Source organism: Brassica napus, chromosome A9 (genome assembly GCF_020379485.1).
Source record: "Brassica napus cultivar Da-Ae chromosome A9, Da-Ae, whole genome shotgun sequence".
Lineage (NCBI taxonomy): Eukaryota > Viridiplantae > Streptophyta > Magnoliopsida > Brassicales > Brassicaceae > Brassica > Brassica napus.
Window position 1 is genome coordinate 27470107 of NC_063442.1, and position 23838 is coordinate 27493944.

At 34.3% G+C, this 23838-nt stretch overlaps 1 protein-coding gene, 2 long non-coding RNA genes and 1 other non-coding gene across 9 annotated transcripts; 2 read left to right on the forward strand and 2 right to left on the reverse strand.

The window, feature by feature from the left end:
* The first annotated feature begins 1364 nt into the window (after positions 1-1364).
* Positions 1365-6777, forward strand: LOC106367287 (protein argonaute 9-like). Of its 4 annotated transcripts, none has more exons than XM_048739101.1 (5): positions 1365-2196; positions 2284-2395; positions 2596-2648; positions 3011-3068; positions 6540-6777. In XM_048739101.1, the coding sequence occupies exons 1-4, from the start codon at positions 2164-2166 to the stop codon at positions 3044-3046; spliced, it is 234 nt and encodes a 77-aa protein (XP_048595058.1). In that variant the 5' UTR covers positions 1365-2163; the 3' UTR covers positions 3047-3068; positions 6540-6777. The 4 variants fall into 4 exon arrangements, with proteins under 4 accessions (XP_048595058.1, XP_048595056.1, XP_048595057.1 ...); XM_048739099.1 differs by lacking the exon at positions 6540-6777 and adding an exon at positions 4083-4356; XM_048739100.1 differs by lacking the exon at positions 6540-6777 and adding an exon at positions 3157-3409 and having other exon boundaries at positions 1366-2196.
* Positions 6778-6785: 8 nt separating this feature from the next.
* LOC106367288 lies at positions 6786-8317 on the reverse strand. Of its 3 annotated transcripts, none has more exons than XR_001273820.3 (5): positions 8174-8317; positions 7664-7815; positions 7456-7578; positions 7199-7351; positions 6786-7117 (listed from the first exon to the last, which is right to left on the reverse strand). It is a non-coding gene; the product is annotated as an uncharacterized LOC106367288 (long non-coding RNA). The 3 variants fall into 3 exon arrangements; XR_007316040.1 differs by having other exon boundaries at positions 8124-8239; XR_001273818.3 differs by having other exon boundaries at positions 7664-8243.
* Positions 8318-11465: 3148 nt separating this feature from the next.
* Positions 11466-14712, reverse strand: LOC125577621. The gene is made up of 2 exons (XR_007316041.1): positions 13632-14712; positions 11466-13546 (listed from the first exon to the last, which is right to left on the reverse strand). It is a non-coding gene; the product is annotated as an uncharacterized LOC125577621 (long non-coding RNA).
* Positions 14713-23189: 8477 nt separating this feature from the next.
* Positions 23190-23296, forward strand: LOC125578684. The gene has a single exon (XR_007316767.1). It is a non-coding gene; the product is annotated as a small nucleolar RNA R71 (small nucleolar RNA).
* The last annotated feature ends 542 nt before the right edge of the window (positions 23297-23838 follow it).

The following is a 23838-nucleotide window of genomic DNA, read 5'->3' on the forward strand; positions in this document are numbered from 1 at the left end:
TAAAATCCTCTCTATTAAACCAAGTCGTCTAGGAAGGAAAGATGGATATATTTGGAAACATACGAAATCAGGCTCGTATACTGTTCGTACAGGGTATGAAGTGATCAATGAAAAGAGGAAAGCATCGCTAGAGCGGGAGGTAGCAGAACCAAGCGTAACAACGCTTAAGAAGGAGGTCTGGATGTTAAAAACATCACGTAAGATTAAACACTTTCTATGGCAAGCCATCTCTGGATTTGTCACGGCGGCAAGTCGTCTCTGTGATCGACATTGTGCGAATGACAGGAGCTGTCTACGGTGTGGAGCTGCAGAGGAGACGATTAATCATATCCTCTTTGAATGTCCTCCTGCATTACAATGCTGGGCTTTATCTGATATTCCAACACATCCGGGCTTATTCCCGTGAAATGCCCTGTTTACAAAATTTGACCATCTGCTGTGGAGAGCTGAGAATCTAGGAGTCAGTAAGGAAACACTCAGCGTCTTTCCATGGCTACTGTGGTACATATGGAAGGGAAGAAATGAGAAACTCTTCAATGGCGTTGAAATTTCGCCCCTAGACACTCTTCAACTGGCACTATCAGAGGCAAAATCGTGACAAGTAGCTCAGATTATCCCCTCTGTAGAAGAAGAAGCCGTTCCAGATGCACAAGAAAGTACAGGGAGTGCAGAACCACCGCAGATACGAACTGGAATCAGGTGTCAAGTCGATGCGTCGTGGGTCCATGAAGGTTCACGATCGGGAGTGGGGTTTGCACTGTGGGAGGGAGTTAACCGAAATCTTATAGGCCTAAAAAACTGCAGGCAAAGCACTTCTCCCCTGCATGCCGAGGCTGTGGGACCAAGGCTATCGTGCAATGCACTTTGAAACTGATTGTGCTCAACTCTAAAGCTGATACAAAACGTGGAGGAATGGCCATCAATGGTACATGAGATGGAAGATATCAGAATACATTCTAGGAAGTTTGATCAGTTTGCTATCTCTTATATACCTCGTGGTATGAACTCTCGTGCCGACTGTCTTGCAAAGGCAGCTCGTGCACGTTTAGATTTCTTTGAATTTGTTGGTGTTGAGACTCCTGTTTGGCTTGCTCATGTAGCTAGCCTCTTGGAGTGATTTTTAATAATAAAACTTTGTCGGCAAAAAAAAAAAAAATACTAAAAGCTAAATATACTCCTCATCTGGCCTGTCTACGTAGGACTATTAATTCTAGCCAATCATAGATCTTCATCTCTCCACATCACCCCAGTTTAAGTCAAGAATGAAAATTTCAGGCTTTTTGCGTGTGAGCTCATTAGATTTCATTAAGGCCCAAGTTCAAACCCACTTCAGCAACACTAATATCCTAATCGACTCTGCCTCATCCGCTTCGTTCTCCGTTTTGGTTCATGCAATCTCTGTTACTGTACCTCCTCTCCTTTCCTACCTTCCACCTTTTCTACTCATATATAAATTGCTAAATAGCTTCTTCAAAACACACTTCCATACAAACCCGAACTCTTAGCTTAAACGTCTTCTGACTTTTCAATTTCTAAAAGATCGAAAAACCTTGACCAGTAAATAAATCCTCACCTTTTGTTGAACGAATCCAATACCTAAAAGATTAAATATATATGCTTTTGTTGACTCAAATATCTCGAGCTCTGTTTTGTTTTGTTTGATTCTGATAGTGATTTTTCGTGTGCAGAAAAATGTTTTCTCTGTGTCATCATATACCAGAGTATGATATCGGAGAAGAAGTATCCTGATCCAGTCCTCGAAGAGCCAATCTTAGCGTTTGGTCCACTCTCAGCTGCTTTGCCGATGATCTATTGCGGTGAAGACTCTTCACAAGGGCTTTCTGAACTTCATGATCTCAGTCTGGGGTTACTGCAAAGTGGTGAACATCTTTTTTTTCTTTTTTTTTTGAAACTGAGTGGAACATCTTGACAATACTTTTTAAGAATGTTAGCACGATCTCATGATGAAATCAAGTATGGAGCGATTTCTGCTGTTTTAGACATCAAGAACATCACTGCCGTGACAATGGCAGCAATAGATGAGAGCCAGGATATGCAGAAGAGTGTAAGATCGGCGTAGTTGATCCCTTATGATTGGCCACAGGTGAGTTGTTGAGATTCAGAATTTCCCTTATTTTGCTCAGTTGGATTTTGGTTTTGATTATGGGATGCCACGAGCCTTTTAATGTTTCTGAAGTAAGTACATTATCTATTAAGCTCTTACCATCAAGGCTATGTTGGATATTTATGGGTTACATTTCATTCTATTGGTTACATGATTAGGCGTCCAAGTTCCCCGATGAGCAGTGGGATCCCATGTTTACAGTCAGCCTTGCTCAGAAAAACCACCATCCGCAGCAGTTTCAGACCAAAGGCCCTGCTAATGTTCCTCCAGGTAAAACATTAGAATCCTTTTTATCCATAACCTCCTGATTGTTTTTTTTTGTTATTGTTAAAATGACCTGAAACGTCTTTGTTGTTTTATTTGGTTATCAATTGTTTATGGTCGTATAACACAAATGCATATTCTCTGAATCAGCTTAGGAACAACAAAAACTTTCCCTTTTAATTGATATGCCAGGTGAACTTTTGCAGATGGAATAAGATTCCCGAAAAGTTGTGTCTTCAACACTCCTCTCTATGAGCAAGTACGTATTTTTGAATCCTTCACATGTTTGATATGCTTCTGTTTTGGAGTTAGCTTTATAGTTCTTACTGAGCCATTCATACATTATGATTGGGTTTCGTATCTGATTGGATTTAGGGAATTTGTTGTTTTGGTATTGGTCTACCAGAAATGATGTGTTATTGTCTGCGTTATATTTATGTTCATATTTTGAACTGAAATTGACATTTGTGGGTGTATGATCTTGGCAGAGAAATTGAGCAAATTCAGAAATAAGTTTGCAGATTATAGATATCAATCTTTTGATTAGAAAACTGTTCCAATTTCAAAAAAACAAAAATCTGATTCAAACTGCTAGGTTTCTGATTGAGTTTTGGTTCATAGGTTGTTAATGAAGCGCCAAAGTTAAGATATGAATAGGGTAACCTATTCGATTGTGGAGGTATACCTTAATACCTTATCTTTACATTTCTTCTTGACTTGCCATCCAGATCTCCTTTGCTCATTAGGGTTTATATAGATCTTGATAGGACTTACGAAATACAATCAGAGCACCTTATGGGGCAGTTTGGCATTGTGATATGTAGTGAGCAAGAGCTTGCTGAATATACCCATTGTTTCAGGTTTTGAAGAAGAACTTGCTGAATAAGTTTCTACCATTAATTTTGTTTAAAAAGCGTTCCTCGAATCTCTGTCCTATTAGTTTTATAGATTTGGATCAACTTGTGCACCTAATAAATCACATTTGTGATGTATGAATTATCAATGGTTCTTTTGTGTTTTTTGGTATGGATTACTCATTGTTTCAGGGTCATATTAGCTTTGAGTTGCCTCATCTTTTTGTTTCGTTGGAATTTAAAATATCTGTTTTGTTATTTATGAAATAAGACTTAAGTGCTCTATATAATATAGTTTGTTTCCACCATTCCTTTATGTATTGTTTTAGACGAATATTGTTAGATGAGCCAGAATGATATGTTTACAACATGCATTGTTTTAGATAATTAGTAAGTCCGAAATATACTCTCCATTTATTTAATTGTGAAATACTTATTGAGATATTGTCATCTATCTTTGGCTCACATTACAGCCAAATCCAAAATTGTTTATATATGAGTCAAAAGATTTATATCTCACTGAAGACTACAATTATAAAAGAAAGAGGAATCGATTGAAGACTATGTAATTATTAGAGCAACTAGAGTCGTTTCCGGGCTACGCCCGGGTTATTTTCTATGAAAATATTAAAGTAGAATATCATATTAGATTAATATATTTTTGTTTAAATTATGTTTAATGTAAAATAGTGTTAGGATTAAAATAATCACTGAATGTTAAAAAAAAAGTATTATCAATGGCTATTGGTACTTACTGATACAATGATTATTTTAATTGACGTAGGAAGCAGTAATGTAAATTTAAAAATAGTTGACTGGTCTCGTTTGTTGTCTTGTAGTTTGATCCCATATGGACTTATGCTATCAGGCTTATGACAGCAATTTATTCCTCTTTTGGAAGCGTTGTATGATATCAATGTCGTTGTCAAAGTAAAAGCGCAATCCTGATGTGGTTGTGAGTGATAGTTTCCCTGTAAAAGTGAAATATTTGTAAGCATTTAGTTTGACATAAACTTTATGTTTAGTTGATTACCTTCATGTAACTGTGGAATGATACTTGTTATGATTACGATTTGGTTTTTCGTGATAGATATGCGATTTAGCTCTCTGTAATAGCCGCCTCGTTGTCCCATATAGTTAGACGTACCACTTTAGATCTACAAAACATTATTGTATTATATATTTTTTGGTGAAAAAACAAATCTTATTTAATAAAATGTTTGTACCTGTCTAAAAGCAATCCAATGATGATCTTTGTATCTGTGTTGTGGTTATATATATCACTTCCTTGGATGAGGCATATTCGGCCAACAACATCTGTGGGAATAATTTTTTTTAGTAACAAAAATAGAGAATTTATTGGTATATGAGATAGGTAATGGTATTTTTTTACCTGGGAGGAAGTTGGTTGCACTTGCTAAGCTGATCAACCGGGTGTAGTGTTGGGGACGGAATATTTATGAAGGAATTGGTGGAATGTTTTCTTGAATTTGTGTAATAATTGATGTCTCATTGATATTGATTATGTATGGATGAACGGTAAGCTTGTACCGTTGGTTATTGGGAAGAAGATTAAAATGTCTAATTTGATAAATTTTCCCTTCCTCGAACCGTTGGTACATTTTATCAGACGTAGAAATAGGCACCGTCCCTTCCATTTGTTGTTCATGTTTAGTGGTTAAAAGCAATCATTTTAAATGTAGTTGGAATAAAAAAAAACATAGTATTTTTTAGACAAACATGGATATCAAGACACATGAAAGTTGTTCCTAGTAAAGCATTTTTGTTTTTGTGGTTTGTGATGGGCCACATTCTAATGATCCTAACGATTATTGGTTATGGTCCGAGGTGGTCGCTTTGGTTGTTGTGATCTTTGGCTGCATGTCCTGCACACATCATAGGAATGAGATTTATTTTGTATTGCCCATCTATTATAATTTGTATATTTTTATGTGTAGTTTGAGATTTTTTACGCGCGGAAAGTGCTTTTAAACTTTTTTTTAGATGATAATCTACGATAATTTGGAGTTAGCTTATATTATTTTAATCTCAAACGCATATGTGATGATGTTTTAGCTGTTATTTGTTTGATTTACCAAACTTTTTTGGTTGTCCAAAGTACAGTAGATCAGTTTTAAAATTTAAGTTTGTTTTAAATCATATTTAGAAGCAGAGTAAAGTCATTATCATTATTAAGGGAAAATGCTGAAGTCTTAAAACAGAGAAGCGGAAATCAAAAATAAGATGGTGGACTTTTTGACGAAGAGGGTGGTAGATGTGATGGGATTTTCTTGAGTTGGAGAACCTGAAATTTATTTTGAAATAAATCAGTGAACATAACTTAGTAATAGGAAACCATTTACTTAATTAATAGAATAGGGAGACGTACTTGGAAGTAGTAAGGTATTCATCATCAGGGAAGGAGTTTTAACTCTGATTCATTTCTGTTCGCTTAGATAGCAAGATGGCTTTTCTCATCCCTCGTCCATTTTTCTGTCTCACTGGTTAAATTGTAAGCAATCCATTTAAGAGAATATAAGCATAAGACATCGAGGAACAATAATGTTTTTAGGCTGAAAAGAATCTTATACCATAAAGGTCACACTTATCACAGCCACCTGTACGATTAAATTTGATAACTAAATTAGTTTATGAATATATACCGATGAAGAGTATATTATTATAATTTGTTTAAACTTACAATCATTAAACTTGGGTTTAAACGTTGGTGGATCGCATATCTGGTGGACTACGAAATACATTCATAATTTAAAATATTATGATTTTGGATAAGGTAATACTATATTTTAAGAGTAATGACACACCTTTTGGTTTGTTGCGTGATCCGAGTAGACGTCCTCTTTTTCTTTTATGTGTGATCCCTGCAGAAGTTTCTAAATGAAACATTTGGGAAGGTGTTAGATTCTTTTTTTTTCAAAAATCTTGAATTGATTTTATTTTTCGGAAACGGAGGGAGTATATATTATGGAACATGTGGAACGTTTGTGTATTTATTTTCAAATAAATGTGAGAGTGTTTTCATTTTTGTTAGTTATAAAATCATAAGTTCCTGTACGATTTCAGTCATCCATATTTATTTTCAAAATTTTAAAACGGTAGAGGGTCCCAAATGAGGCAATAACAAAAAGATACAAAGTTTTTCTTTACCATTTGATAAAGATAATGATATTTAATTTAAGCCCTGGGCGCACACACTTACTTATTGGCTGCATGTTTCCTTTGTCTCTTACTTTATAGATAAGTTTCGTATAATTAATAAATGATCATCTTTTTAGGAATGATCATGCGGCCAAAGAAGAAGAAACTGGACCAAAAGAGACTGATAGAAAGAAATATCAGAAGAGAGTGATATATAGGTTAAGCTCTGAGCCATTCAAAATTTTAAAATGGTAGAGGGTCCCTAATTAGTTTCCAAGTGAGAAATCTAGAATGTTCAAAACGCAAGTGATGATGTTGTGTTAACGTATCATGTGTTTCTTTGTAAACATGTTTTAATGGATGGACTAAACAACACGATGAAATATATTATAATCTCTTCATTAACGCTTCAAGACAAAAAAAAATGATAAATAGTTGCAGAAAATTCAAAACAAAAACAAAGATTCAAGGTAGCGAAACAGAGGAGAGTCATTTTAAAACAGCGGAATGAAAGTGGGGTTGACAAGCTGATTGAATTAACACGGTCTTTTTACTCACGGTGGCGCTTGCGGGTTTTCTCCACTTCCTCAATCCCTGGTGGGGTTGCTATGTCACCACCCATGCCTAGCTTGGCCGCAACAACAGCCTCGCTGGATGATGCTCTTAACAATCCACCTTCCCCTTAACTGAGTGGAAGCAATTTGTTGGTGGCCTTCTGCCATATAATTAGTCAATTACGTAGGTGTTAAATAAAATCAGGAATAAGTGAAGCAGATCATCACTAAGATAAACCCACCACAGCTTGATTGTCAATGATGAGATCTTCAGTGATAGTTGATCATACAGTGAAGATACGGTGAAAAATGTGTGACACGAATTTGAAAAAAAACTCCTTCCCAGCAAGCTCTCCAAGGCAGCTTGGTAGCTCCTCATATCCACCGTTTGGTATCTGTAGTAGTTTAGTATTTTCAATGCGTCGAGAGTTTTCGAGAGTAAACGCAGACATTTAAAATATATTTTAAATGTATTCCTATAGACAAACAAAAAAAATACCTCCTCAAGCGTAAGGACAGCAGCTTCTTGCTTGGTCAGCTTGGTCAGCTTTGTCATCTCCTTTCAAAGACTACAAACATAGCGCTATATTTTCCATCATCCACAGCAAGTTCAGCCCGAAACCTTAAAAGAAAGTATTCCAAGGGTTATTCAGTATTAAAATGATGGTTTGGTTTTTAGTAAATTGTATAGGATAAACAACGCAAACCTGATAACACCGGTGACATGGAGATTTACACATTTGTTGCACCGGAGAGAAATCCAGATTTCTCTGACTTCCTGTTGCATTATGGAATTCTGCAGTGATGGACAATAGTGATTCGCAAGACCGGCAAGGATGAAGCCTTGGATCACAGAATTCTGCAGATTTAAACAGATTTGATAATTAAACCAAGAGTTATATAATCGATCAACACAGTTCTAATATATAAGTAGGGATAAATCGATCAAGGAAGAGAGTGATTAAAGATGGGGAGATGTAGAGGTTGAAGGAGATAAACTGCATATCAGAAATCTAAAAGGTCACTTTGAGATTTGTTTGAAGCTGAGAAGAAAACCCTAATTATTCCTTTGAAGATGGATCGATGTTTGAGCGTTTTAAGGTTTTGATTTGTACACAGGAAAGAGAGCAGTATATAAAGGAGGAAAAGAGGGAGATGAAACGAAACCATAAAGAAGAAATTGATTGTGGAGTATTGATGGATGGATCAGAACTCACGGCAAGAAGACGAAGTGGTAGAGGAGAAGAGACTCGTGACTTCCTAGTCGTAGATTGTTAGGTTTCTAGATTTAGGCAAATGAAAAAGAAAACCCAAATGAAACCAAATAAACCGACACACCTAAGCCCAGACGTACTGAGACCCAAAACAAAAATAAAATGTTCTGATTGGTTGAATATTTTTGATGACGTGGCATGCCTAAATTTTGAGGAAATCTCTCTTTTAGTATTGTGACTAGATCCTTTCTCCGCGCTACGCGCGGATAATATATTTAAATTTGTTATATTTATCATTTTTATTTGTATGAAAATTTTTGTATATTAAATTATATATAATTAGTTTTTAAATTTTATTTTTTTATATTTTTAGTTTAAAGTAAATATTTTTATTATATGTAACACAATTAACTAATAAAATATGAAGAATTAAGTCCGAGATTTTAGAGTTATGTATTAAAATTATGTATAGAACATAAATTATCTTAGTTTAAAAGATCGGAATCTCATCTCGAATAAATTCACGAAACGAAAAAAGTACTTCAATCCTATAAAACCCCCTTTTCAAGAAAAAAGCGTACTTAATAATATTTATTTTACGTGTAATAGTTGAAAAATGACAATTGAATATCGATCTAGAATATTATTTTAATATATCTAATGGTAAAATATTAATTGTAATTAACAAATTTTTGAATTTTGTAAGATTACATGAATTAGAAGTCTTTAAAATCTAAAATCTATTTTATTAACATAATATATTTCTTATTCATTTATTATTTTGACGTTACAAAATATTGCTTTATTTTAATTTGTATATTAACTTTTTAATAATTTACAAGTAATTTTAAAATTATCAAGAATATAATATATTTAAAATTATTTATTTATATATATATCCAAATATGATGTCTCATTTTTATGTGTGTTTGCGTTGAGCATATTTAATTTGTAGTTTGTATATTTAATACCTTGTTGCGTGCCGTTCTATGGTTTTAATAAATGTGTTGTCATTTCATTTTTTATTACTACTAACATGATTTTTTAGTGATCAGTGATAATGTATTTTTAACGTTATGTATTTTTTTTATCGTATATTTTCTAACTCTTCATGCTGACACTTTTTTAGAATCATTTTAATTAGATAATATGTTTAAAGATGTAAATAAAATTGTGTATGTTGTAAATCTAGACTTTTTAGTGTAACTGAGCACTTTCAGTTATGAAAATTATATTATGATTTTATTTTACTAAATCTTTCTTTCTGTGTATATTTTTTGTTTTATTTTGTATTTTTACAATTTTATTGCCTTATTCTTTAATTGCAGAGAATTGCTATTTTTAATTTTTGTTTCATATACCTTAAAAGTCTTCGGTTGATTTTTGTTTGTTTTCTTTCTCTAATTACAATGTACAGTTTGACTGTTTCTTTTTTTTTTGGATCAAACTACTAATATCATGAGATAGAAAAGTTTAAACTCCAACAATGGAGTGAATATTTGTGCTAGAGAAAACTGATTTAGCCACTAATATAGTGAGATATTATAATATTAGAAGGTATGGAAACTCTTCTCTGTTGTCCTACGCTGGACATAATTAAGTTGTTATCAATTGATTCTATATTTGTGATAACTGGAAATACATCTTTATGTCTTCCTTACATTATCCTTAATTGGTTTATGGTTCGACCATTTCTAATATACTGAGAGTAACATAATATTAGATGTTGATTATCTTCTTCCAATTAGGAATGCACAGAATGAGAGAAATTCAAGGTGATACCACTTTACAATTTTGTCCTCATATCTATATAGAGTTAGTTTATAGATTACTCTATATGTTTCAAAATGTAATCAGTTTTAATTAAAATGTGTAATATTTAAAAGTTATTACTTTAGAAAACTATCATTTAATATATAAATTTAATCAATTACACAGTAATTTACATAATTTAATTGGCCACACAATATCCAATAAATATAAAGTTACATTGAAATATAAAAACAATTTATTTAGTGAAACAAAAAATACTTTTAAACCATTATATTATAAAACAAAGAAAATATTCAAATCATATTGAAACATTCATAAGAATCAGAAAAGCTGAAATCTCAATGTCGATCATTTACGTCGGCCATGCTTTAGACCATCTCCAATGTATTCCTCTATTTTTTTCTCTAAAATAGAGGAATTTCATAATAGAGATGGATTGTCTCCGATGCATTTTCCTATTTTCTCTCCTGAAAAAAAATATTCTTGATATATTCTTTTTTAAGTTTACAAATAATATTTTTTATTTCTGAAAGTTGAAAACCAGCCCAATTTATTTTAGTATTTTATAAAATTATGATATTATTTACACTAAATATTTCTTTACAAACTATTATGTAAATAAAAAAATATAATTATATTTATATAAATAATATATTTCACTAAAAAAAAATTTTCGGTTATAATTGTTTAAGTAAAAAGTTAAAGGATCATTTTGTAAAAACAAATAGAGTAGGTGACATGGCAAAAATATAGTTTCTCATTGGCCGATTATTTTCACCTACGTGGAGACTCTATCTAATATAGCATAGCTAAAATACATTTTAAAATTTGCTTGAATGTTCCAAATAATGAACTTATTAAAATATCTACATTAATAAAATATTAAATTGTAATAAATTATGAGTTATTCAAGTTCATGAGTTCAATGTCAAATATTAAACTTTAGATTTTGTGTAAGTAGAGTGAACCATTACCATGGTAAAATAACTGAAACTAATTTTCATATGTAGCTATACATTTTATCCAAAAATATATATGTAGTTTTGTACTTGCAATAGTAGTCAGAAGAAACTTACAAAAACAGAAGTTGTTGTTGAGAGCTTAAGCAGATTTCTATATTCTTTGATTATTGTGTTTTTATCCTTGATCCAACTCCCAAGTGAATGTTACTGGTTAAAGTAATTTCTGACAACTTAAACATGTCAAGAATCATACACACTGGCCATTTCTTATATTTGTTATTGGGTAATTTCATGAGAAAATGCCAAAAAGGTCAATACGCCTATTACATTAACATCATAGTATATTTTCTTATTCCGTTTTCTAACTACCTAGAATTAAAAACTACTTTTTTTTGCTGAATAGTAGCTAGAAAAACCTTATATAGGCTGAATAAGCTGAAGGTTATCTGCCATGTACTTATGCCAAGCTATCAAGAAAAATATGTGAAACTTTGGTAGATAAACCACAAACTATCAAAAGAAGGTCGTATATAATTCTGCAGAATATGTTTATTTGCTATGTTTAGAAGAGGGGGAATCTTGTATGTAATTACTATTACTGAATTGTCATTTCCTAAAGACAACCTTTGAATACATCCCAAAACTATAAGACTGATAATTTCTTTGTTAGCCAAGTGAAACCCATTCTAGTTGCAGATTTCTAGCATAAGAGAAATTCAAGTACATTTATAAGAGGAAACACATAAAAGAAGAAATAATAATAATTACATGAATGATGAATCCAGACAAACCAAACAACAGTACTTGTCGTTGAACAAACATTATTTTTCTTATAAACTCCAAGTCTCCAACAATTGCATACAGAAAAAAAGTCATGAGAAAAACGCTCTACAAAGTTTCAAAATTTTCTGGTTGACTCTTTTCTTTCTGTAAACATCAAAGATGTCTCCACCTCGAGCTTGTACAACGTGTTTTTTGGTTGCTTGGAAGTAACAGCAATCCTCTTCGTCCACCAGCTCAAAATTCAGATTATACTTTGTCACTGAATTTGTTGTTTTGATTCTTATGCGATGGCATCAGATCATATGGTGCCTTTTAAATAACCAAGATGGTCACTAAACTGAGAAGTACCTTCTGATTTTAGAGCAGAGGCTTCCCAGTTAACACACCGGGTAAACTGTAAATCTCTGGGGATTCAGGGTGACTTTCACCGCAAGAAACAAAGTCGTGAACTTCGTTTCCATTGAACTGCACACTATTTCCTTCTCCATTTGCCTTTCCTTCATCAAAACCCTCTGTCCAACCGCCTCTTCTAACAACCCAAAAGAAGAATAAGTATTAGACATGAGCACATAACCACAAGTGTCATCTGGATCCAGGTTCATCAAACATTTTACTGCTTGCTGAGCAACCTCAACTTTTCCTGCAAGCACAAAGATAAGAACTCCATATAATAGTGTCTTCTTACACCATTATGGTCATTATTACTCTCTTCTTGAAACTCTTTACTTTTTGGACCCCAACACAATGGTTTTGTGATTCCTGAGCTTAATTCTTTAAATTCTCAGCTTTGCTCTTTGCTTCTCCAAGCTTTGACTGCGTCTTATAGGCTTGATTACCAACTAATGCTAGCTTAATCAAATCAAATATGGCCGTTAAATACGCAACAATATCTATTTTGTTGACTGTGACTATGACTTGCTCCACACCAAAAGCTATAAGAACCCGTGTATGCTCCTTGTCTGCCCTTTCAAATTATCTAAGCCCGCTTCAAAAGCACCAATAGTTGCATCTATGACCAGAATCACAGCAAGTTCGGAACCATGAGCTAGGTATAATACTGAACTCCTAAAAGTACACCACCACAGTTCTGTTGAAGGAGTGTGTTCAATTTATTTTTAAAATTTGACCGAATAAGTGAAAATCAAAGCAACAAAATGTTTGATGAGGGCTTACGGGGAAATGAGAAAATGGACTACAACTCGAGTAGTTGCGGTGACGTTGTTGAGAGCCGAGCCTTGGACAGACTGTATGTGGCCTACAACATCTACAAATAAATAAACTGGTTTGAAATGGTAACAACAACAACCAAAGCTCTCTGGTGCAAAAAAAAAAGCTTCTTCATTCCCAAGAACCTATGCATCCACGCTAGCCTTAGAACCAGTTACAATATTCCACGGATAAAACTACAATTCAGACCCAAAAGAAACAAAGGAAGAAAAAAATAGATGAACTCCAAGCATTTAGATGGGACTTACTTCTCTCTCAGGCTTGGGAACACAACATTTGACTAAGCATCATTTGTTTATGGTCCTCAGCTTCCTTATACATATGTTCCAGTCAGAGAATAGATTAGTTCCAAAATGGGGAATCAAATCAATTTCCTTCAACTAATAGACACACACACTTTTTAGCATCTTCTGGTTCTCTGTCTTGATCTGGATTCTACATTGATGAATTCCATGAATCCCCCTTCTAATTAGGTTAGTTCAAGATGAGGCAAAAATATTTTAAAATGAAAAATTTCCCAATTGAAAAAATAAAACCGGCATAAGTGAAGGTTACGAAAAAATATAGTACCATGTCGAGCCATGAGCTCTTGCTTTCTGCTATGTCTAGTAGCTTCTGTTTAGGGATCAGCCTACACAGAAGAAATATAAGAGACATATTAATAAAACATCAAATTGCAAACATCGTGTTTTCAAATAAAACCCAGCTATTGTTACCATGTTTCCATGTCAGGATCTATGCGGCAGAAGGATCCACTGTTGATTGCTTCGGTAGTCCATGACGCTAGCGCTGAGGGGATCTGGCCGATATTGACAGTATATACTTCTAGATCTAGAAAATGGAAAGGCTTGGTTCAGATTTAGACTGAACTATTGATTTCAAAATTCACTATACCTTTGGCGGGTGGATTTGTAGCCGGAGCTTTTACCAGATCTTCACTACCTTTTGAAAATGGCTTCCTAAGTTCACATGAACTGGAATGAAAATCACCAGAACTCCACTTGTACGGCGTCGTAGTAGCTTAACTAAACAACCAACACAAACATCCCTCTGTCTTTAAAAAGGACTCTTAGAAACTGGTACGTGAAAATACATCAAAAATATCTTCAAATATTATGGAAACGACTATACCATTATAAACATACACAAAAGGAGCCAGAATAGACTAAAGGCAAGGAATCTGGAGCCGCTGTGAAAAGAAATTGAATTTGTCAGGATATAGAGAGAAAGCAGTTGAAACAAAAAGATGAAACAGATAAATCCAAGGAAACATACGATGGGCTCTTCATATTCTTTTGAACTTATGTATTCGACATGGCTGGCTGAGGACGTTTAAATTCTCTTTCAAGCTTCGGTAAAGAATAAAAACTCTAACATGGTGTGAGATTGTTGAATTACAATGCAAGAGGAGACTTGCCGGAGGATTGAACTGATTTCATGGCCATCGATCCAAGTTGTTGAATATGATTCCATGAAAGCTTTGACGACGGGTTTATATAAGAGCAAGAGAGGAAGGTGGAAGGAGCATAAAGGAATAATTAAGAGTGGGTTGCGAGTAAAACGGTCAGGATTGGAGGAATTTGGAACGATGAAGACATATGAATTCATCGACTCAGCCTCGGCTGTTTTAGGGTTTCTTTCGAATTGGGTTTATGGGCCAACTACTTCAATTTACGGATCAAGCAAAAAGCAGCACAACACCAGTGTGACGTGGACAAATAAACTCACCCTATTGGCTAATTTAAAATGAGGACGTGGATAGCTTCTCTACTCCTCATATAACCCTTTTAGTATTAGTTAGATACTGCAATTAAGTGAGACGATTTAATTTTTATTGAGTATCTTTTTGTTTAATTATTTCTGCCGTGAAGAAAATTTACATTAGACACGAAGATAAAATATTATTGACTTCAACAAGAGAAATTAAATTATTTATTAGATATTGTGTGTCCAATTAAATTATGTAAATTACGGTGTAATTGATTAAAATTATATATTAAATGACAGTTTTCTAAAGTAATAACTTTTAAATATTACAGATTTTAATTAAAACTGATTACATTTTGAAACATGTAGAGTAATCTATAAACTACCTTTATATAGATATGAGGACAAAATTGTAAAGTGGTCTCACTTTGAATTTCTCTCATTCTGTGCATTCCTAATTGGAATGAGATAATCAATATCTAATATTATGTTACTCTTAGTATATTAGAAATGGTCGAACTGTAAACCAATTAAGAATTTTGTAAGGAAGACATAAAGATGTATTTCTAGTTATCACAAATATAGAATCAATTGACAACAACTTAATTTTCTTTTATAACGTCTTACAACAACTTAATTATGTCCACTGTAGGACAACATAAAAGAGTTTTCATACTTTCTAATATTATAATATCTCACTATATTAGTTGCTAAATCAGTTTTATCTAGCACAAATTCTCACTCCATTCTTGGAGTTTAAGCTTTTTAGTAGTTTGATCCAAAAAACGGTCGAAATGTACATTGTAATTGGAAAAAAAAAACAAACAAAAATAAACCGAATACTTTTAAGGTATATGAAACAAAAATTGGAAATATCAATTCTCTGCAATTAAAGAATAAGACAATATAATTGTAAAAATACAAAATAAAACAAAAAATATACACAGAAAGAAAGATTTAGTAAAATAAAATCATAATATAATTTTCATAAGTGATAGTGCTCAGTTACACTAAAAAGTCTAAATTTACAACATACACAGTTTTATTTACATATTTAAACCTATTATCTAATTAAAATGATTCAAAAAAAGTGCCACCATGAAGATTTAGAAAATATACGATAAAATATATACATAACGTTAAAAATACATTATCACTCATCACTAAAAAAATCATGTTAGTAGTAATAGAAATGAAATAACAACACATTTATTAAAACCATAGAACGGCACGCAACAAGGTGTTATTAAATATACAAACTACAAATTAAATATGCTCAACGCAAACACACATAAAAAGAGACATCATATTTGGATATATTTAAATAAATAATTTTAAATATATTATATTCTTGATAATTTTAAAATTACTTAAAAACAAACTAAATTATTTAAAAAATTAATATACAAATAAAACTAAAGCAATATTTTGTCCCGTCAAAATAATAAATTAATAAAACAAATATTTTGTTAATAAAATAGATTTTATATTTTAAAGACTTCTAATTCATGTAATATTACAAAATTCAAAATTTGTTTATTACAATTAATATTTTACCATTAGATATATTAAAATAATATTCTAGATCGATATTCAATTGTCAGTTTCCAAGTATTACACGTAAAAAAAATATTATTAAGTACACTTTGTTTTTGAAAAGGGGGTATATGTTAAGTAGGTTATTGGAGTACTTTTTATTTTCATGAATTTATTCGAGATGAGATTCCGATCTTTTAAACTAAGATAATTTATGTTATATATATAATTATATTTTTTTTACATAACTCTAAAATCTCGGACTTGATTCTTCATATTTTATTAGTTAATTGTGTTATATATAATAGAAATACTTACTTCAAACTAAAAATATAAAAAAAAAAATCAAATTTAAAAATTAGTTATATATAATTTAATATACAAAAATTCACATACAACTAAAAATGATAAATTTAACAAATTTAAATATATTATCCGCGCGTAACACGAAGAAAGGATCTAGTGTTAATAAATTGAAAATAAGTTTTTTATCTGATAGAGGGTAAAGACATATGTTCTGACATGTAGTTTTACAATTGCAGGGGATGCAAGAGTAGGAGCAAAAACGGAATGAAAATTAGTTTCAAAAAGTAAAGATATTCTCCTAATTACGAGACACATGGATATATACACAAATAATCTCTTCTTTTTAATCACTGAGTTAACTGGATTTAAATTTGTAATGATTTCAGAGATATATATATGATTCTGCTTGCGTTTATATAATAAGAAAATTAGGAACATTATTTATAAACTTGGTAAAATAAATTTAGTTAGGCAAAATCATAAACTTTTATATGAAAAATAACTTTACAAATTAGTTGTATATATGCTATGTATGGTCTAGTCATATTAAGTGAGATAGACAATATGGTGCTAAAAACATATATTTTAATCGATATAAGAATTAAAGGTCAGTGATGCTTAAGTAAACAATGAGAATACATATAGAGAAATTTCATATGGTAATTTTTTTTTGTTTTTTTTTTTTAAAAGAGGCCACAAAGAAGAAATGAGCAAAAAAAGTTTCATTAAAGGGTAAATATGCACTTATATCTCTAGGGTTAACTAATATAGACTTAGGGTTTAGAGTTAAGGGGTGGAGTTTTGAGAGTGGGATTTAAAAATTTTAAAAATAATTAAATAAATTTTAAAAGAATAATTTTGAAAATAGTTTCAAAAAGTATTTTTGAATTTTATAAAAGAAAATTGAAAAAAAAAGTTATAAAAAGTTTGAATTTGAAAAACATATAATTCAAAACTATTAAAAAATATTATTTATTTATTTATTATTATTTTATTATTATTATGTCTATTAATATGTATATATCTATAAAGCAAGAGGTAAAAAAGTCTTTCACTTTTTTAATGAAACATCTTTTGGTCATTTTTCTTTGGAGGTCATTTTGGTGACAATTTTTTTTTATAAAACTATTTAGAAGAATTATCCATACATATATGAGCCTTGGGAGCCCATAGTGCATAATTTAAGCAATAACCAGAATTTTGGACTCTACTATTTTTGCTTAATCAATCCCCATCTACGCAATATGTCCCTAGTTTTTATTGTACATTAGCAAACACAATCGAGAAATTCTAAGGATCAAATAATTTACAGAAACCAAAGTCATACTAAAAATCAGCGAGAATATAATCAAACTAAGCCCAAAAAAATAGTCTTAATTGTTTTATAAAACTAACCAAAGAATTTAAAGGGACAATTAGTTCAATACCTTCAATTGGAAACAATATTAAGAAAATGCATATGATTTGATGTATATGTAAATTGCTATAACATTTTAGCCTTAAGTTTCCAAAATTACCATTTCCCATTCATTTATCTTTCCTCTTACATTCTTCTTACACTTTATTTTCTCCTCTTACCCTCTTTTTCTTCCTCTTATATTCTCTTTCCGTTTACCTCCATCACTTTCCTTCCGCACTCTTTTTCCTCTACATTGAATCCTCTATAGAAACTCATTGCTCTTATCTCTTTTGCAATCATCAATCTTTATTCTGAATTTTTAACCACCACCAACTCAATTTTACCTCAAATCTATGTTGATCTCCTTCTCATCTTTATCTTGTTATGGTCATCATTTCTCAGATTCTGAATCTTCTCTCTTACTCATTCTTTGCTATGAAACTATGTGTTATCTGAATATATTGATGTTAGGAGTTTTCAAGGCTCCTAAGACAAATGTTGTAGTATAGAAGATTGTCGAACCAGTTCTGAGGGATATCAAAGCACTGAGAATGCAAGTACTCACTTAATCTAAGTGCAACCAATGATTTAGAAGGGTTTTAAACTATGACTAAAACTAGAAAGCAATAACAGAATGATACTTTCTTGACTAAAGGAAAAGAGAACTCATGGGTATAGGGATTAGACCTTGGGTGATCAAGTATCGAACTAAGGATGGCAGATGATCAATCAAACTATCAACCTTAAGCCTAGACACAATTCTAAGCAAGCTCTATGTCTAGATGAATGCTCATTTGCTAACATATCTCAAACATCAAATGTCTTTGGTTGAATAATATGAAAGCAATCATTACTAACAAGTCTATTAGCTATCTTAGTACCTTTAACAACAAATGTCTTTGGCAAAGTATACTAAAAGCCTAGGAGAGTTGTCTCGGGCATTTCATCGAACACCTTTCGGGTGAGAAATGCCTAAGGATCAACAACTGAGTGGCCAACTCAGAAGATGCATTATGATTACTCTACTAGCAAGGAAATATGAATGATCTACACTAAAACATCCTAGCTCTAACCTAATCACCCTTAATCTCCCTAACCCATGAATTCAAAAGGTGATTACTCACTAATCTCCATGATTCCTCTTAAACCCATATTGGATTTCAGATTAATCATGTAAAGAAATAGATAAGAAATCAACAAAAACACAAGAACATAACAATCAAAATCCAAGAGATGAACTTCTCAAGAGAGTTCTTGTGTCTTTCTCAATAGATCAAAAGCTAAAAGATAATCTGCCACTGGTGGCTACAAAAGATGTTTAAAACATAGGTTTTTCCAAGTGCAAAACGTCCAAAATAAATTGCAAAAAGGTCCTTAAGAAATCATGATTTTCGGCAGCAAAATAACGCGGAGCGACTTGCAGGTGTCGCTCCGGGAAGTCGCTCCAGGGCCGATTTTTGGTGTGTCCGGGCGAGAGGTCGCGAGCGACTTTGGTGTGTCGCTCCAACGGGTCGCTCTGGATCGGGAGCGACCTTGGTAGGTCGCTCTGAGAGGTCGCTCCAGGCTTCGCTTCGTGTCGTCTCGCCATAGAGACGCGAGCGACCTCGGGGTGTCGCTTTGGGAGGTCGCTCCGAGAAGGGTGTGAGATGCGAGCGACCTCGGTGCGTCGCTCTGGGCAAGTCGCTCTAGCTTCCTACGGGATGAATATGGCGAGCGACTTCACGGGGTCGCTCTAGCTAGGTCGCTCTGAGAGGTGCTTTGGAGCGACCTCATGACGTCGCTGCGGAACCTCGCTCCCATGCTCTGCTCGTCCAATGATCACCTGTTTCACGTCCTTTAAGCTCCAAATGCATCCAAATGTCCCCAAGAACTCCATGTGGCACTCCAACACCTAATGAGGACAATGAATGCAAAATGCAACCTAGACATGGCTAAATCCTAATCTATATGATGAAAATGCTAATGGATGAATGGATAAAACAATGCAAATATGCAAGATATCAACTCCCCCAAACTTGTTCTTTTACTTGTCCACAAGTGAACTTTCTAGAACTCATAGGGAGAGAGGTTGAAGGTGGGAGCACATAGCCAAAAGAAACACAACTAGCACACTCTCTTATTACACTCTAGCTTCTCTAGGCCTATCTTAACTCTTTTTGTTCTTACACTCATCATCAAGCATCCACACATTCAAATCAACCAACTCTCACATTCATTAAGCACAAAACATCAGGTGAATTCTTGCAAATGGTCAGTTGGTCCAAGTCATTTGGTTGGGTAAGGGAAGGCTTTTATTCAAGTGATTCAAGAGGTTCAAAACATATGATCTTTAAGGTGGTTTACTCTCAAAACAAGTAGCCTTGACATTGCACATAATATATCTAAGAAAGGGACCAACTCATGCATACAATGCTCAATCTCCATTGTTCTACCCTTTTCCCAAACATACAAATCACACAATCATTTCCCAATGTCAAACCCTACTCACATCTCTCACCAAAAGATCCTAAGAACTTTAACTCCTTCTCTTTGAAATCTACAAGGGATTTTTCACAACCTCAAAACATTTCTTAGCTCCTAACAACTTTGCTAGCCCCCTTTTTTTTTTTTTTTTTTTTTTTTTTTTTTTTTTTTCGATTTCTTTTTTTTTTTTTTTATATATTTTTTTTTTTTTTTAGGTTGGGGGCCAAGACTTTTCAAAACTAGAGCTAGAGGTTCTCTACTTATCCCAGAAAATCGATTCACTTAAGCACAAAGAGTCTATCCTTTTTATTTTTCATTTCTCCCAAATCATGATCACAACACTCACCCTCCCACCTATAGCTAGACAAAAGAGTGTCCAATCTAGCAAAAATGAAGATCAAGCATTGTCGTTCCCGATACTCTCAACATTATGCGCATGTAAGACTTTCCGAAGAAGGCCTCACTCATCAAACAATGAAAGCTTAAAAGGAAGGAAAGGTTTTGGGAGTGGTCTACCACTAGAGTTTGTCAAAAAGATTGGCATAAAAGATGTGACAACTCCAGTGTGTATAGCCATGACTCAGTACACAAGGGACCCTAAGCAAGAAGCATTAAGTTCATTCATTTATAATAAGGTTGTAGTTGACTTCAAAGACTGAGTTTCAGCAATCAACAAGTTTCAGGAAGAGTTTTCAAGGCTCGAAACATACAAGTCTTTTTGAGAGGTGCAAAAGCTAGTCAAGTGCAACGTAGTGTTCTTTACAAGGCATTCAAATCATTGCTCCCAATGCAAGTGAATGCAACCTATATGCTCTAGACTCTCCTAAAAATGCAAATGATGCAAACTAAATGATTGATTTTTTTTTTTTTAATATGCAAATAGGTATGCAATGCATGACTCAATGAAACAACATCAAAGCAAACATGATCAAATACTTGGTACCTCCCCCAAACTTGAGTTACACAGTCTCTGTGTTGTCAAGTAGAGAGAGATACCGAAAAGAAGACTAATATGCAAAAATGAAATGGTATATACAAGGGAGTGTGGTGGTTTACCTTCTATAGGGAATGAGTAGAGGGAGATGCTCCCTCCTCGTCGTCCTCAGGTGGTAACTCTTCAAGATGCTCATCAGCAGGAGTGGCCATCTCTTCAATGTAGAAGGCTTGCCCGAACACAGTTGGTTTCCTCATTTTCTCCTTGATGTCAAAGTGGAGGATGTTCTCTTTACCCAAATGGAGATCAATCGTGCCTTCCTTCACATTAACAATAGCTCCTGCTGTAGCTAAGAATGGCCTTCCTAGAATCAATGGATCTTGAGCCTCCTCACCCATCTCAAGCACCACAAAATCTGTAGGTATCTCATACCTTCCAATCTTCACAGGGAGGTCCTCTAAGATGCCCACAGGGTACTTCACTGAACGATCAGCTAACACCAGAGAGAGTCTACACTTCTTGTACTGAGTGAATCCAAGCTTCTTTGCAACAGACAAAGGCATCAAGCTGACACTAGCTCCCAAATCGCAGAGACTTTTCTCAAATACCATAGGTCCAAGAGCACAAGGTAGTGTGAAGCTTCCTGGATCCTCTAATTTCTCTGGAACATCAAGCCTCTGGATGATGGCATTGCACTCATGGGTAAGATTCATCATGCTTTCCATCTCCTTCTTCTTTGCAGCTACAACATCTTTCAGGAAATTGTTGTATTGAGGAATCAACATGAAAGCATCGATGATGGGCATTGCAACCTGAGCTTCACTCATTTGCTTCTCAAACAGAGCTTTGTATTTCTCTAGCAGCTGCTTCTTGAATCTACCAGGGAATGGAAGTTTGGGTTCATAGGGAGGAGGAACAAAAGAACTTTCACTTGCTGGAGTAACAACTTCACCATCCTTTACTGTCTTCTTCTCCTCTCCAACCTTTCCTTTACCTTTGGCTTCCACTATCTTCTCCAAGATCTCGTCATTGATCTTCTCATCAACAATCACCACTTCATCATCTATGTTGATGGCAACCCCCTCACCTAATTTCTCAGCATCCTTGGTGAGGGTTCTAGGAGGTAACTGCTTACCACTCCTAAGGGTGATAGCTTTGGCCTCCTTGGGATTTTGGTCAGACTTTCCAGGTAGAGATCCTTGCTGGCGATTCTGGTGAGTGTTCATGGAAGCAAATTGATTCTCTAAATTCCTGACTGTAGAAGCAAGGTGTGAGAATTTGTTGTTGAGCTCATTGTAGCTCCCATCAATCTTGGAATGAAGGTTCTTCAACTCATAACCAACTTGCTTCTCACTTCTAGTCTGAGACTCCAAGATTTGCTTCAGTAAGGTATCAGTGCTGCTCTCTTGAGGAGCAGAGGAACCAGACGAGGGGTTTTGCTGAGGCTGATAGCTGCCTTGCTGGTTGTTTCTTGGCGGATAGCCACTCTGCTGGTTGTTGGAATAGGACTTCTGTTGGTAGTTGTTGTACTGAAAGTTGGGTTCTTTCTTGTACCAGCTACCATTGTTGTTGATGAAACACAGCTCTTCCTGACCTTCCAAACCCTCAACTTCATGGACAATAGCTGGTGTCTCTTGGCTTGGGTTGCCGACAAAGTGCAGCTGCTCTTGGGTAGCTTTATCAGCAAGGAGGATGTCTATCTTATCCTGTAGAGCTTTCAACTCCTTCCTCGTTTGCTTATCCTCAGTTCTACTGCTTCTGTCGTGGTCTCCACTGTAGACTGCATCACTCTTTACCATGTTGTCAACCAGTTCTTCTGCATCCTCCTCAGTTCTCCCCAAGAAGAACCCATTGCTAGCTGTATCCAGTCTGGCTCTGTACTTAGGAAGAGCACCACGGTAGAATGTGCTCAGCAAGCTCTCCTTAGAAAAGCCATGGTGTGGGCATTGAGCTTGGTAGCCCTTGAATCTCTCCCAGGCTTCACTGAAGCCTTCCAAGTTCTTCTGTTGAAAGCTGGAAATCTCGTTTCTCAGCTTAGCAGTTCTTGAAGTAGAGAAGAACTTCTCCAAGAATGCTTTCTTGCAGTCATCCCAAGTAGTGATGGAGTCACTGGGTAGAGACTTCTCCCACTGACGTGCCTTATCCCCCAAAGAGAAAGGGAATAGCTTGAGCTTTAAGGCATCTTCGGACACACCATTGGTTTTTGACAACCCACAGTAGCTGTCGAACCTGTCCAAGTGATCAAATGGATCCTCTAGAGCCAAGCCATGATACTTGTTGTTCTCGATCACGTTGAGGAGTCCTGATTTGATCTCAAAGTTGTTGGCTGCCACAGCGGGTGCTCGGATTCCCAATCTATGACCATGAATGTTGGGGCGGTCGTAAGTGCCAATGGGTCGAGCTGCTCGCTGTTGGTTTTGAGGTATGTCTCCCATATCAGTACTCAATCTCTGCAAGTGAGCCTGTTGCTCTTCTTCTCTTCTATTTCTAGCACACTCTCTCTCTAAAGCTCTGATGTCTGCAGCTATTGGAACTAGGTTTGATGGACCCCTGCTCCTCAAGTTCATACACCTGTAGA